The sequence below is a fragment of the Ambystoma mexicanum genome, chromosome 3q, assembly GCF_040938575.1.
Source record: "Ambystoma mexicanum isolate Mex_15411 chromosome 3q, UKY_AmexF1_1, whole genome shotgun sequence".
Classification (NCBI taxonomy): domain Eukaryota; kingdom Metazoa; phylum Chordata; class Amphibia; order Caudata; family Ambystomatidae; genus Ambystoma; species Ambystoma mexicanum.
This window is the reverse complement of record NC_090926.1, coordinates 1,171,146,513-1,171,162,483: the sequence shown is the minus strand read 5'-3', so window position 1 is coordinate 1,171,162,483 and position 15,971 is coordinate 1,171,146,513. Positions and strand designations below refer to the sequence as shown.

The window sequence follows — 15,971 nt, the reverse complement described above, 5'->3', positions numbered from 1 at the left end:
TGTGCACACAACTTTTATGGAAACCTTCCAAATTAAAGTTGAAAATGGAATGATTAGTATTCATTTATTATGATTTGTAGGAATGCTGCATGCAAATTGACTCACTTCAGGGTGCTTACATTGAAAAACAAAGAAGGGAGGTACACGTTATACACACATTCTATGGAATACAAAGGGGTAGACCAGGTACAAACCTCTTCAGCTAGTTCCCGTTCCTGGGTGTTTGGAAGTGCTGGCTTTACATGTATACAGGGCTTGATAAGATTGGTGAAAAGGGAAGACCCTATTTTTGGATTGTGTGTGCGTTTCTGTTTTAGGACTCATTTTCAGGATTTGTTTTTGCCTTTTTTTCAACAGTTACTTTGTTCCAGAGGGCTTCTCCCTGTACCATTATGGATTTACTTGAGGGCATGTTTTGTTTTTAGAATGTGGCATGTTCCTTCTATTTTAAGAAGGGTGAAGGTTCTTGAGTTCTAATTTGTTTGGGGTGGTTGGGCAGAAATTAAGGGAATTTTTCCCAATAAAACACCTGTGTAATGCAGTGGGTTTTGCCTTTATTCCTCTTCCGTACTGGTGACCATTTGAGTGATTTTAGAGAAATATGCTTCTGGTCTGTGCTAGTTTTGGTTGTTTCAGGAGTCATTTAGAGAGGCTAGTGTATATATGGTTCTAGTTTTCTATGGGTTAAAGTGTGTTCCAGTTCGTTCTTGCAGTCGTCTCGCAGAGGCAGGATTTCCTTTAAGGGGTGTAGTTGGGTATGTAGCATTGTCTTGGGGAGAGTGAAGTTGCATGCAACCAATCCGCTGGTTGTAGGGGAAAAGTTCCCTGTCCATTTTAAGGAGCCCAAATTGACAACGTTAGTTTTTCTAGAGAGGAGCATTCAGGCTGAGACCTTAAGGACAGCCAGGCTCCAGACAAGCAGGTGGGCTCTCTATAAATGGGTATATCAAAAATATTCATACATTCCGTGCGGCACTACAGTTTAACCCAAGGCACCTTTGGCACGAACACTTAGAACCCTGAAAGAATCTTTCCAGAGAACTGCCTGTTCACATCAATGCTGAACCAGATTATGAATAATCCTTTTCAAACTAATCTGGGGTCTGGTACCCACAGCCATGCCTACATTTGACAACAAGGATGCAGCCTACGTTTAGGTTACTGAATCCATAATGCTGGCTGTACCAAGGGAGATTGGAGGCGGCGCAGATGCAGGGATGCATTTGGATTCAGTGTACATGGTTGGCCCCAATGATGGACTAATGTCTGAAATGCATTGGCAGATGGAAGACACACTGTCTGCTCTCTTGATAAATGTGCACAGTAAATATCTCAACACAGATTGATTTGACTACATCTATTTTTATTTCTAATGGACTCTCTTAAAAATGGATGATTATGCATACGCTGGTTCAGTGTTCTTGTGAGCATGTAGTTCTCTGGAAAGGTTTTTTCATGGTTCTATGTAAAGCTGAAGTACAGCCGCCACCATCTTCAGGTCAGGCAACACTGTCATGGTGGCTTAAATGTCTGTCCTCCTGTCTCCCCCAAATTGTTTGCTCTTCAGCATCGAACAGGTCACAGGCTGCCCATCCTTCTCTCTGTTTCCAGTGGTTAGTGGGTTTCATAAATAAAATACACACAGGTTTGCAAGTCTTTCCAATGCTTTGCAGGTAGTAATCAGAGCAAGCTGGCTCGCGATCCTCCCATTCTCTTCTTAATACAGTGTCATGCATAAGTGCGTTCAGGTTACTGTAGCCCGTGAATCATGTTCATCGCCCAGGACACTTCCCTTTTGGATCTCCCTGTTTTCTCGATTAAGGTGCTCTTACCCATCAGGCTGGGGAGAGAGAAGGGACTCTGAGTGATCCACCACATACCGCTCCAGTGTTTGCATCGCAGAGTGGCTACCTTCATCCAGCCCCCTAGAACATCTGGTTCCTCCAAACTTGCCCCTGTCAGGCGACTTCATCACACTCTTCGTTTCCGCTGCAGCAGTCTGTCCCGATACATTCTGGTTTCGCCATCACCGTCTTGTGGCCAATGCTGGATTTGACTTTTATGGACTTCATTGATTCACGATGCATCACCCTTTCTCAACTCTCATGCTGGACTTCCTTTGCATCTTGTACTCATGGTGGCCCTGAATCATGCTGTTCCCGTCTTCATCTTGTATCCTGGCTTGCAACATTAAGTGTTACTACTGACTTCTGCAATTGGATTCACTCTCCCCTCTTGCTTCTCCACTCTTTTTGACTGCTTACTCTCTGTTCTCTCCTCCCCTCTCCCTTTTCCCATCTCCTCCCCTTACTTTCTTCTATGCACTTACTCTATCAGAATTGTCCCTGGACCTAGTATGATAGCAACCTCGTCTGTCTCCTCCCATCGCACCTTAATGCCCTCCACCTCCTTCAGCGCTATCTGAAATTTTATCAGGCCTAGTATGATAGTCGCTTGATTTGTTCCTCCGCTCCCTTTCTGCACCCCTCTCCCTCACCATTTGTTTCCTCTGGCTCTACCAGAAATGTGGTCAGGCCTAGTACGGTAGTCGCCTGTCTGTTTCCATTTCCTTCCCACTCCAGCCCTCTCTTCCTTATCTATGTCTTAGCTCTTGCACTATCTGAAATGTCGTCAGGCGGAGTACGATAGTTAATTTCACATCCTTACTGTTCATGGCCTGTAAGAATGTCATTGGGTTTTCCCTTGTTCCCTCCCTTGAAGTGCTTTGAAACGCATTGTGTATAGGCGCTATATAAATGAACTATCATATCATATCACTTGACAATTTCTTGAAATGTAGTCCTGTCACAATTGGCTCTGTTGCCCAATGATTGTTTGCTTCATTTGTGAGCCTCACGTCTTTTGATTATGAATTTGTTTTCTTACGCACCATATTCAGTTCTTTCTTCTCGGGGCATCGGATTTCTTCTGTGACTAAGAATCATGGATGGCCTCCGGATGACTAATTAGTGACTCATTTATACCAACATCCGTCTTATTCCTCGTTAATTACTTTTTTCCCGACTTTGCATCTTACATTCACTTCTCTACATTCAGCTTTCTTTGCAACCACACTGGTCAATCAGTTTTACCCGGCGTCCTATTACAAGCACACATTGCTCATTTACCTCCAGCATGGCACATGCCCTGCCTGTCGCCACAGAGGTGGTCCAGTCGATACCGTCATGAGGCATTTTGGCTCAGGTTGTGCTCTGTGCAATGTTGTGTGCTTGACCTGCAATTAAATGGAGCACTTTAGTTCCAGTGGCCTCGATCGTTCGCCTTGAACCAATCCCCACTTCACATAAGTTAACAATATAAGAAGGATCTACAGAGCCAGGAGTTGCAGAGGACAGAGGACCATTCACATTAACATGCTGTGGAGAAATCGTCAATGTATTCCTTAAGATGTGGGATAGCTTGATCCAATATTAGCAATGACATAGCCGAAGCACGTTGGTATATCATTTAAAACGTTATTTACGCATTTCCGAAAATACCATGACATCAGTTGTATTCATACCTGAGTGATTTTGTTTACATTTATTTTTTGCAGAACTGCGGTCCTTCCAGCAAATTGAAGATTCTCCAATGCGAAGATTTCTGAAAGTTTCCAGAAACGCACATAGGCAATAAAAGTTCAATTTCAATAGATGGAAAATCATCTTTTGGTCGTTTACATCACAGTCCTGACATGTTACTGCTTTTTTACGTATTAAAAGAAAATCCACGCTTTTTATTTCTTTAAAAAAAATAACTTTTCTCTGGATTGTCTGCTGCTAATGGCTCTTCTGCACATACAGTACAAAGCTTTCGTTGGGTGGTTGCTATAAGCCAATGAGTCTGTTCTCACCATGGCGTTCCTAGAGCAAAGGTAGCGCTGCCGAGTGGCCAGAAGCGTACTTCCATCTGCATATTAATTGTCCTTCTGATTCTGCTGTATGTCCGGCTTTTCTGCCCAAGCCAAAATGCAAAGATCTGGTCATTCTTTATCATTTAAAGGCAGATGGTTGCATCTCTTCGCATTTACTGTAGTTCAGAATTTTCTAAAGCAAACATTTGTGTCAAAATGACTGCTATTAAAACTATTTTTCCTTGGGTAGATAAACTGTTCATTGAAAATTGTTCTAAATTCAAATATTAAGATTTAATCTTAAATTATTAGCGTAGTGTCTTGTCATATTATGTCGTATGTTGTAATTATTCTTTTGTATATAATTGTAGGGGTGGCAAGAAAATGTTAGTTATGATGAAATGAGATTGTTTTATGAGAACTTAACATCTTGTATACATGTGAGACCTTTTTTTAGGTTGTATATTTTAGACTCGTTTGATAAAGATTAAATTATTATTCTTTTTATATCAATGTGTTGAATTAACACCCTACTTGTAGGGCATTTGAACTAATAATACAAGATTACATCTTAATAGTTGAATTTAGAATAATTATTAGTGAATAGTTCATATATCCGAGCAATATGTAGTTGTATTTGTGGTAGCTCCTCTACAGTTCCTGTTCAGGTCTTGCGCCTAGAAACACTTGTGTACAGGCACGCGTTATAAATGCCACATCATAAGGGGAGAACGCTGCCTTTGTTGAATGAAATGGCGGAGCAGTGAGTACAATACTTAAAAGGAAAACTGTGTGTTCAATAATCCGATGTCAACAACTTTATAGGAAGGCCAGTTGGTCTTCTGTCGTCGCCGCCCAGATGGCATGCAGGCATGACATTCCACATATGGGATCAGAAGGCGGAGAAGGGCTAGTATCGGAGGGCCTGGCAGTACAGCCTAGGCCCTAGACAGTCTTGTAAATTAAGGGGATTTGATGTATGCAAAAATAATGCAGAAGAATTTAAGTTGGTTCTTTTTTTTTAAATTCTGGGTTCATATTTCTGGCTTTAAGAGCTGCTGAGACATGCGTCCACTTTCCTTTTCTCAACAGGAGGCAATCGCTGCTTCAAGCACCTGCTTTTCACAATATGGTTTCTGAGAGATCCAGGCATATATTTCCTTTTAAGTCTAGGCAGTAAGAGGATATAGTGTTAAGCAAACATTTGCCCTGACGAAGCGAAGGGAAAGGTTCTCTTGAGAACATGAAGGTAGTTAATGCAAGAACTTATAACAGTGTGCATTTCAGAGCTCAAGACCAGGGACTCTGAAAAGGTTTACCAGTAATGCAACAGTTCCATGCAAATAGGTTACCACTCAACATGTGTCTAGGCTGATGTTCGTTTTGACGTTTCAAGTAGTTTAGTATGTATTTAGGTTCCACTACAGCATGTACATGCGGTTACTCCAATAGGACCTGAAGGAATATTTGGTGTAGGCTCAAGGGAAATGTTACCACTTCGATTTGTTCCACCCCAATTTTGGAACCCCACAAGGGGTGTTGCGAGGAGCCATCTTGAGGTCATTATAGTGATGGATGTCTTCACGCACGGTATGGGGGAGACAACGTGGGTCACGTGAATATAAATTAACTCTTGATCCCACTAGAAAAATCATTCTCTATAGGTTTAAATGTAACAGAATTGCTGGTGTTCAAAATCTTTCTGTGCAACATACCCATAATGGCTATCCTGTTACAGGCTGATAATATAACAACAACAATGGCCTCCAAGTGCATACTTGGAAAATGATTGTTGACACTTTGTCAGGGAGCCAACAGCTCTAAAAGTGAGCAATCAAGAACTAGAAGTGAACAATGGATTGCCAGCTGCAGATAGTGAGAAACAACTTAACCAAAAGCCTCACAGTGCCACAAATGGGAACTTGCCCAAGATGTTCTGGGAGACATTTACCTGGGGATCTGGGGATGTGGCAATGTATCATGGCTGTGAACTGTGAAGGCCACCTACAATGGGTGAAGCGTTTTCAGGCACTTCATCTTATTTACTGCCAGTGGTACAGAATGTGTGTGCATTCAAGTGTAGAATGTGCTGCAGTGAAAATAGTTCGAAATACTGCTTCCAGTTTTTATGCAAAATGCTAATGAGAATGTTTGGGAAGTTTGCTCACTGCAACCCTATGCCACGGGGTTGGAAGCATGGTTGCGGATGATCTAGAACTTTGCAACCTAGGAATGAGTCAGAAATGCATGGAAGCATCAGAGACACCAGGGCCTTTCGATAACGGATTATTGTTCAAAGGAAAGTAATCTGCAATGTCAAGAGACTGGATCTGTAGCCCATATTCTGCAAGAGCATTTTACTCTATCTCGTAGATCAACTTGAATAAGGGCTACTCATCCCCACGGATGGACCTGGGTGCATTATTCGTCAAAGTATAGGGAGTGCAATGTCTGGGGGTAGGGAGGCTGCGAATCACACAGCCTGAAATCAATTAACAGATGCTCAGCCAGTTTAACTGAGCCGCAAGTGCAGCATTTTCCCTCCTGTGGGCGAGGTGCACCCTGCATGGAAGACATCCACGCCTTACTTAATTTCTTTGCCTGCAGAGTCAGTGTCATCAGTCTGCTTTTGAAAGGTGGGAAGACACTGTGGCCTTTGTGCCCTCCCCACGGCAGGGCTAGATGAGTGAAGGCAAAAAGCACAGATTGAATGTCACAGATGGCTCAAGGAATATTCTGAGCCTCAAGAGACTGGCCAAGGGCTTTTATTCAATGGGTTCTCAGGGCTCTAGGGCCGCTGCTCTCTCGTCTAAAAAGCACAGAAAGCTCCCTCACCCAGGCGTCCTCCCCTCCCCACCCCCCCAGATTAGTATATACTGCAGTATAGCTTCTGACTTTTCTATATGAGACAACCTAAAGTCCCTCACGGACTTCCTAGACTGACCCTACACTATCAGTTGACTGAAAGCTATTATGTGGTGTGCTTTTCAGACATGCTGCCCCATTTGGCCTTCCTACAACACCCCCATACTCATGTCCCTCTCTTGTTTGTTCTCCTCTTACTACCCTCCTACTTCAAATCGAACTCTACCCACCTTCACGCCTTCTACTCCCTGCATCTGCCTCCCATGTCTCTCACTCCTTCAATGCTTTGCCTCCACCATTTGACTGCTTCTCCTACCCTCTTTCTTCCCCAATCTCCCTAATTTCACTCACAATCGCATTGCTACGCTCCCTCCAATAATCTCACTCGCTAGTCTCTGTCTCACACACACACTCACTTACACTCTCACACACTCTCTCATACACACTCACACTCTCTCTCCTTGCAGTACCAACCAATACCTCATCTGCTCTACAATTTGCCTCCACATTCTTGTTCAACATCATTGCTCCTGCTGCCCTCTTGATCTTCCATCTCTGACCGCACCCGAACAACCCTCAACTTCCTGTTTCTTTGGGTCTCTTTTAACCCCATCACTGTCCTCTTGTTGCTGGTGTGGCCTGGCCAGTCTGTCCTGTCTTCCCTGCCCGGGTGTATTATTGACAATGCTTAATGTTTTAAATAGCGTGTTAAGACCCACTCCTTTTATCCGTGCAGCGCAACAATGGAAGTCCATTTTGTTCAGCGTCCAAGTTTGCATTATGGGGTCCTTGTCTTGCTGCCCCCAAGGTAAGTAAAGTCTTTCTGGGGGGTTGATATCCTGGGTCCAACCCAGCGGTCTGCGGCATTTGCAGTCATTCTGCTGCAGTTCGCTTCAGTGCTGGGTAGCAGTGTGCGGCATGTTGGCCTACCACGTAGGCACTCCTCTGCGCTCGTTCGCTTTGCCGGTATGGCATATGGCGTGAGGCAGTGCTTGGTTGTGCTTGACCTGCTGGTATCTTGCTCCTGCTGGAGCACTGCCTTTAGATCTGAAACAGAAAGAAAATAACCTGGCGAGAATTTGTGACCAAAGGCATGGGGGGGATGCAGATGAGGACTGCCCAAGCATAAGCAGGCACTTGGGGAGGAGACAGTAAATGGGGCCCACTCAACTGCCACCAGCCCAGTTGGGGGTGTAGGGCTGACCCTGACTGCTAACCTGGTATCTCCCTCCCCGAAACTCTCCTGGCTGAGAGTGGTACCCGTAGCCTGTAGACAAGGTCAGATTACTGACGCTGTCACGAAAATCGGAGGCAAAGGTAGAGAACGAAGGTGGGTGGAGAGACACTAAAAGGGAATTCAAGGAGAAGGGGGAGAGAAAAAGGTGATGACATGGGGGGGGGTAAACACCATTAAAGGAGGAAGAGACAACATATGAGGGTGAGTATAGGAGAGAGAGAGACAGACTAGGAGCACGAAACATACTGCAAAGGATAGAAAACAGGAAGGATATAATGAAAAAGGGCTGTGGATTGGTGGGGAGGGAATGAGTGGGAGGATGGGTTAAAGGACAAAAGACAGGAGAGATGATGATGGGAAGGAGCGAAAGAGAACGCAACAGGAGGGAAAGGAGAGAAGAGAGAATAGTAAGAGAAATATAGTCAGAATGTATGAGTAACTAAATGAAGAGAATGGGTGCGCAATGAGCAAAAGAGAAGTAATGCTTGAGGGCTGAGATAGATGGCGAGAGCAGAGGCAACATGAGAGAGAGTGATAGCCAGCCTACATTGCAGATAACCTTAACATAACATGAGAGATGGAGCCAAGAGGCAGAATAGTAAAGCCACATGAGACCGAAGCGAAGGGAGACTAGAGACAGGATCTGAGGTATAGAGCAGAAGGACAACAAAAGGAGAGAATGCGATATATGGGATACTAGCCTGGAGGAAGTAAGGAGAGGCTGAGCGAAAGTGTGCAACAAGAGAGAAGAGACTGCTATTGAGGGGATGAGAAGGAAGATGGTGCAAAAAGGAAGGCATGAGAGATGGGCAAGGAAGAAGTCGAGGCAGGTGTTGAAGAATGGAGACCGAACAGGAATCGGACAATGAAGGTGAAAAATGAACAGGGGGCATGGAGTGAACAATGGAGGAATTCTGCTGGTATGTAGAGGGCGAGCCAGAGGGGACCATAAGACAAAGGAAGTAACAAAAGTACTAAACACAATCCAAGGTAATGATGTGAGGGGAATGTGTGGCTGCCCTAAACTGTGCAACTCCCATCCTTGCTTAATGACCATTAGCATGCTCATTCAGTGTGATTTTGAACTCAATCCCACTTCCCCTCCTTACATAATGAAACAATCTGCGACATGAGGTTTCCGTAGCAGACCCCTGCCTCACCCCTCCCACAGCATTAGTAAAGCTCTGAAGTATGCGGCATTTGGAAGGTTTCTGTTCTTGGACTAGTTTTAGCCTAGGCAATGCCTACTATTGACATAAAGGAAATCGCCTTTAGATAGCCTCTGAAGTCGCTCTCCGTGGAGACTCAGCAGGTGGATGTGTGGGTGGTTAGTCGCTTGACATGCTATCTGCTCCCAGCTATCTCTTGTGATCACGCGTAGGTGTTCTCTAGCAAGCTTGGGCCCTCTCCGCCCCCCTCTTTCCAGCAACCCAATTGACCAATCACTGAGGCCCAACTTAAAGGGATTTTCTCAAGGGGGGCTTGCAATCAAAACAATTGTTCACCACTGATCTAGCTACTGTAAAAGGCCATGGGAGATCTGCCTCTTCCAAGGATCAACTGATGAGAATTTGTCAAGCTTTTATTTCATAAAACCCCATACTTTCCGGTTTGGATGGCTCAAAACGACATGCCCAGGAGCTAGTCCCCTGTCTACAGGAACGGTCCCAGCTCTAAAATGCCCAGCTGAATATAATGGTCCACACTTCAAAGCCAGGAGCAGGGAACGGGGAGTCTGCCGACTCTCATGCAAACAAGAGGAGCATAAGACGTATGATATGACTTGCTCCTAAACGTGCTGCCTTAAGTATTGTCTACAAGCTATGTGATAGGTACGAATTGCACTAGAAAAGAAGGAAGATTAGGGATACTGTCAGATTATTCATTAGTGAGTACGGTTGTATACTAATTGATCTTTTCACAATTGACCTCGGGAGATTTGACCTAATTTAGAAGGTCAATTGGGACATATATGCAGGGGAAAGCCCCCGCAACCACCCACCCAATCCAAAAAACCCTGCAACCACCCACCCAATACCCTTATATTATTTATAATCCAAAACCAACCCAATACATATATAAAATAACTAAAATAATATAAAGGTCAATTGTGCAGAAGGTCATTTAGGACGACTATAATTAGGTCAATTGTGCAAAAGGTCAATTGTAAAAGGTCAATTTGGATAATACCGTTAATGCAGCTGGTCACTACACAGGACCACACATCCAAACTCATTCCTTTAGGTGCCATTTCAAAGCACCAATGCAAGTGCTGTACAAACAGAGCAATGCCAGGCCAATCTTGCAAATGGAAAATAAATGTCACAATGCTGCCCTAAATGCCACTGACACTTTATTTGGATGCATCACCATACCATCTTCCAGCAGACTGCTGATATATACATGTTACCAAGAATGTAGAATGCACAAACGAATGGGGTTCCTATGACCTTTGGCTAACAGAATAGCCATTCCATTAAAACAAATAGTTTGACTGCCCACAAGATATCCGAGTGTCATATCTCGACATTCTTCTGCTGTGCATGGCACTTGCCCAACACAGGAACCCAACACTTAAGAGGACTGTCCGAATGGTCATTTCCGATTGGTGTCACATGGTACATGCCAACATTGGAAGCATTTTCAATGTCTCAGCAAACATGGGCAGAGATCATCAGGGTTAATAATTTGACCCACTAAAAAAGGATCAGAAATGCAAAGTGTGATCCCAAGCAGCAAAACGCAGATAGAAATGGCACAGGCAACCATAGAATCGCCAAGAACACACCTCACAGAAACATCTGCCTTCCTTTTGATGCCTTTAAGGACTCCTGTGGCATCACTACAACCTTATCACACGTTCTGCAGTTAAAAGAAGGCACTAACTGCTGAGGATGAATAACCAATGTGAAAAGCCTGCAGGTGCACACCATACTCAGAAAATGTGATGTGTCATGGGTGGCTTTAATAATTACACAACCTCCAGGAAGACCAAAGTTCACAGGTTTTATTTTGTTTCTCAGGTTTTTGTTACGTTTGGAAGACTACAAGTTGGTCCATATAAGGGTTGTCCCTGGCTGATCCCTTGATCTCATGTGGGCTCACTCCACCCTATCCCATTTTCCCTTATTCCTCAGTGGTATAAAAAAAACTAGCGATTGGTAACGCCTACTTTATAAACTATCTGGTGGTGAGGGACCCTAGGCTGAGACCTTGTTTATCTTGCTCTCAGCAGGAATTCAAAAGGACTTCCTAATCTCCTGGTGCCGAATAGTTGATCAATATGGTTCCTATCGCCTCACATACTTTCTCTCGCCACTCTCCCTGATCTTGTTCCTCTATACTATCTTCCTTGTTCTCTAAGTCTCCTTCATATCGCCTCTCTATTCGCACACCCCTGCACCCTAGTACTCCTAGGTTCTCTCTCTGGCCTGTCACTCCAGTACCTCCCATCCCCCTGTCCCGCTCTCTTTCTCTGTCCCTCTGGTCATTTCACACTCCTCCCTTCTGTCTATACACCTCCGTCCTGTCTCTAATCTCTCTCTGTCCGATATTCCCATAGTCTTCCGTTCTCTCTACACTCCTTCCAGCTATTGCTCCCTCCACTCACTACAAATAATTTCGCTCTCTTCCACGCTCACCCTTTCAACATCTTCACCCCCTGCTTTCACTTCCTCCCAACCCTTCTTTCTATCACCCACTCTGCTGTACACTCAGTCACAACCTCAACCTTTAACACTAGATACCACTCTTGCATTCAATTGGCTACCTGATATCCAACACCTCTACAGACTACACAACACTCCACCTTCTGCTGGCCTCTCGGTCTGCCACCAAACCTTGTGACCTCACCCGAACATCTTTGACTCTCCCTTGAAGATGAGGGCCTATTTTACCCCGTGACCTCCCGGTTCTCTGTTTCCTCCCCCTTCCCATTGGTACCTTGCTTCACCTGACTTTTTGGGACAATGTAATCCTAGACTTTACCCAGGGGCCCTGTTATCGTGACCATGGTTTAAAAAATAAAATAAAACCTTGACCCATCCACGTTTCATTTGTGGGTGTTCGTGCAATCATGACTGTCCTGGCAGGTGGTTGTCCCCGAGGGATCTCATCTTCCATCTGTCTTGGGTGGTTACAGTTTGTCGGTAAGTTGTTGGTTGATGCCACCGGGATCTTCTTGGCTAATGTCTTTCACCGTTTGCTTGTGTGCTTTTTTGCCTCTATTTTGGATTCATGATTTGCAGTCCTGTAAAGGGCCGAAGAGAACTCTGCCCAGAAAATAAGCTGGAAGGTATTGTATGATTGACAGCAGTACATTGAATAGCAAACAAGGAACACTATGTTGGGTTTGACACTTTGGCCCCCTCACCCCGCCTCTGAGGTACGATCGACTTTAGTAGGCCTCCTACCACAGGTTGGGTGGGGTCCCAGCACCCGTCCGTCACCCTCAACCCCTGAAAGGGCAAGCCCCTGACCCTGTCACAGATGCCAGGTAGCACATTGCTCAGAATAATCATATAGAAAAAGTGTTGTACAGCATAAAACTTTCTAATTGGTGTAAGTGGCATTTACAAAACAACACAAAGACACCGACTACTACAGTGAATGGGTCATTCTTTCTGTCTGACCGTTGACCAGATGAATGGGCGATTACCAGCAGTCAATAAGCATTACAATAGGGACAAATGTCAATATTAGAAATAAAGCATCCACAATAACCATGATCACTGCACAACCCGCTGCTTTTATATATTTTTATTTTGTAAAGTGACACCCACGGTCAATGTAACTTTTGTAATGTTGTATGTGGGGTGAAAAGAAGGGAAGGGCTGGTTTCTAAACGCATTGGAGAATACTTGGGAAGTGAAGTTCTCTGGAAGAGACGAATGAAGTACAAAACGGCACAATAATCCATAAGTCCGCAGGTCGAGAAGTGAACATGCAAAATCTAGCCTAGTTTACAGAGTCTTAATTGAGCCCAAACCTGAACTTCTTTGAGATGATCAAATCTAAGTTTTTTTAAAAAAAGCAAATTTAATCGTTTTCTGAACAACCAATGATTATTTAGAGACCTCAGATTGATGGGCAGGAAGTTCCATTGAAAAGCACATGCAGATTCCAAGATGGCAGCGATGGGAAGCGAACGTGTGCGAGGCTCGCTCCGTCCCCCCATTAGGCCGCAGCAGTAAAGCATAATAAAGAAGCGGAAAACATCCACCAACCCCCGCTAGCAGCAGTGGGCATCAAACATAGTAGACGGTGAAGAAAGAAAGGGACGAAGCCGAGTAGCCCAAGCGCAGACACGGGCCCCGTAGCATGCGACTCCCTGAAGCCGGAACAATCCACGGACCTCAGCGCAGGAGCGCCGCACCAAGATATGGACCGGAGTGCCCCAGGGAATCCCCAAGCCGGAAGACTCGGCAGCAGCTGCACTCCTGGAGACAGTCCCCTCACACACACATGAAGCCCGGGCCCCGCAACCAGCAGAAGATGATACGATCGTTGGAGGAAGTGCCGGGGGCGTCACACGCCCAAGCCGGAGAAGCTACATGACACAGCCTTGGGATGCAGGGAGGATTGGAGCCGGTAGATCCCACCAGCTGGAGCACCACCCCCAGGCTGAAGCATCGACCCGGCCCGGCAGCTGACGACCCAGAGAAGGCGGTGGATGGGGGCCGTAGTCAAAATATAGACGGGTAAAGGACCAGCAGGAGTAGACCGGAGGACGACACAACGCCAGCGTTCCAGCAGGTGCAGCCATACGCAGGACGGAGATCGCCCCCAGCAGCTGGCAGCCACTCATGCAGGTACAGGGCACGGGGGCAGTGGGGGCTTGTTCTAACAGCAGATAACGGAGAGCGGATAGGCGCGAAAGGCCTTCACAGCAAAGACCCCCCTCCCCCACCCCCCACCCCAGACCTCATTGTACCCAGAGGGACTCATTCTCCCCTCATACAACCTACAGGAGTGGACCACAACCTGCAACACCGTGGGGTGAAATACAAGCCGTAATCATCACATAAACACCCTGAAGGCAACAATCCTGGGGAGCAATTATGCGGTGTGCAGGCCCACCACATTAAGGCAGAGAGGAAAAATCAAATTCAGGCAACCCCTCCTGACAAGAAACTAGGGTGGGCAACAACGAACTCCAACAAGGGGTGTGACCCCATCCAGAAGGACCTGCAATCGCTGGCAAAGGCGCATTAGGGGCTTCTCGACTCCCACCACATCATAGAGGGAACAATCAGAGGAGCAGGCATATAAGGGCCGAAGAACATCAACACCGATAAGACATCAGAACCTTACCAGCACATATGTCAAAATCTAGGGGGAGGGCAGCCCAACAGGACCAACAACCACCGCAGAAGAAAGGGGAAAAGAGCCTAACACAACTGTGGGGGCCCGAACATGCTAACTGATCCACATCCACTAGGACTCGCTGGACCCCGACATGGAGACTAGGGAATATATGAAATCGTGGTTTGGGGAGCTTCAGACGCAATTTCTAGCAACGACACAGGAACAATTCGAAGCCATGAAGAAAGGCATGCGTACAGCTTTGCAAGAACTAAAGACGGAGATCACAAATCTGGGAGGACGGACACCTTGGAAAAAATAACTCAAAACCTCGATGAGGAGGCACAACACTATGTAGAAGTTCAGGAACAACTCCTGACTTGAACCCACAACCTGGAAATACAGTGTGAGGACCTAGAAAACAGATCACGTAGATCAAATATAAGAATAAAAAATATGGCAGAATCCGTGGAGGACAGAGACCTGAAGGAGGCAGTACGACAGGTCTTCAAAGAGATCCTGGACGCAAAAGAGGACGAAGAAGTAGGAATTGACCGAGTCCATAGAGTAGGTCCAAAGAGGATGGGAGAACCAGGCACGAGACCAAGAGACGTTCTAGCTGCCCTCTCCTCATATCCCCAAAAAGAGCTGATATTACGGAAAGCCAGGAACATGGAACATATCAGGATGAATGGGGAGGAGGTGCAGCTATATCAAGATCTGGCACAGTCAACTCTACAAAAACGCAGGAAAATGGGCCTAGTGGTGAAAACCCGAATGTCAAAACAGATCAGATATAAATGGACATTCCCCTTTGGGCTCCTATTCACATGGGATGGGAAACAGAGGAGAATAACGACATGTGAGGAAGGGAAACAAATATTGGGCACACAAGACCAAGAGGAAGAACCACATGGGGCGAAGAGAGACAAAAGAACCCAGAAAAGGTCAGAATGGCACTGGACGAGAGTAGAAAAAACAAGAAGAGCCAAAACGCTAAAAGAGAAGTGACAACAAATGGCGAAGCTCCTGATGCGCCCATCGGCGCACATACGACATGCCCACCCAGGCAGACATGAAGAGAACAACACGCATGGAGGAGAGTTTTCCACAACATAAGGTGCCGAGAGGGGGTGGAGGGCCTCCGTGACACCTTTTGGAATCCAGAGGGGCTTCGTATACCCTACAAGTTATCCCTGAGGACAGATGAGCATGGCGCGTATGGCGCAACGCCTGAGCCAACATAGGAACCAGTGCTCATCCCAGGGCAGTTTTGGGGGGGATACTAGGCGTGTTGGGGTTAGCCTAGAGGTGGAGGGGAGGGTAACCGGGAACCACCATAAAACTCACAGAACATATCGAAGGAAGCAACCAGTTACTTTTCAATTAAAAAACGTGATGTGTACTAAGGTCCTAACATATAACATCAGAGGCCTCAATTCTCCCGTCAAAAGGAAAAAAAGTAGAACACTACCTGAGACAAGACAGATATGATATTATCATGCTACAAGAAACACACATAAAGGTACAAGACAGGGGAAAGGTACGGCTGAAGGGATATAATCAGATTATACAGGCAAATGCGACAGATAAAAAGGCGGGGGTGCTGATCGCGTTCTGGGACTCCCTAAAAGTACAAGTGCTCCAAACAGAGGCGGACAAACAGGGCAGATATCTCCTAGCCAACACGGTTATAGACCACTACCCTCTAAC

General features: G+C 45.7%; 1 protein-coding gene across 1 annotated transcript in view; it reads left to right on the top strand.

Moving 5' to 3' along the window:
• DSN1 (DSN1 component of MIS12 kinetochore complex) overlaps positions 1-4,108 on the top strand; it is a 261,194-nt gene extending 257,086 nt beyond the window's left edge. Inside the window, exon 10 of the mRNA XM_069604016.1 lies at positions 3,557-4,108. Coding sequence (XP_069460117.1) covers positions 3,557-3,636 — 80 coding nt within the window. The 3' untranslated portion in view covers positions 3,637-4,108. The remainder of the gene's footprint in view (positions 1-3,556) is intronic.
• Positions 4,109-15,971: the final 11,863 nt, after the last annotated feature.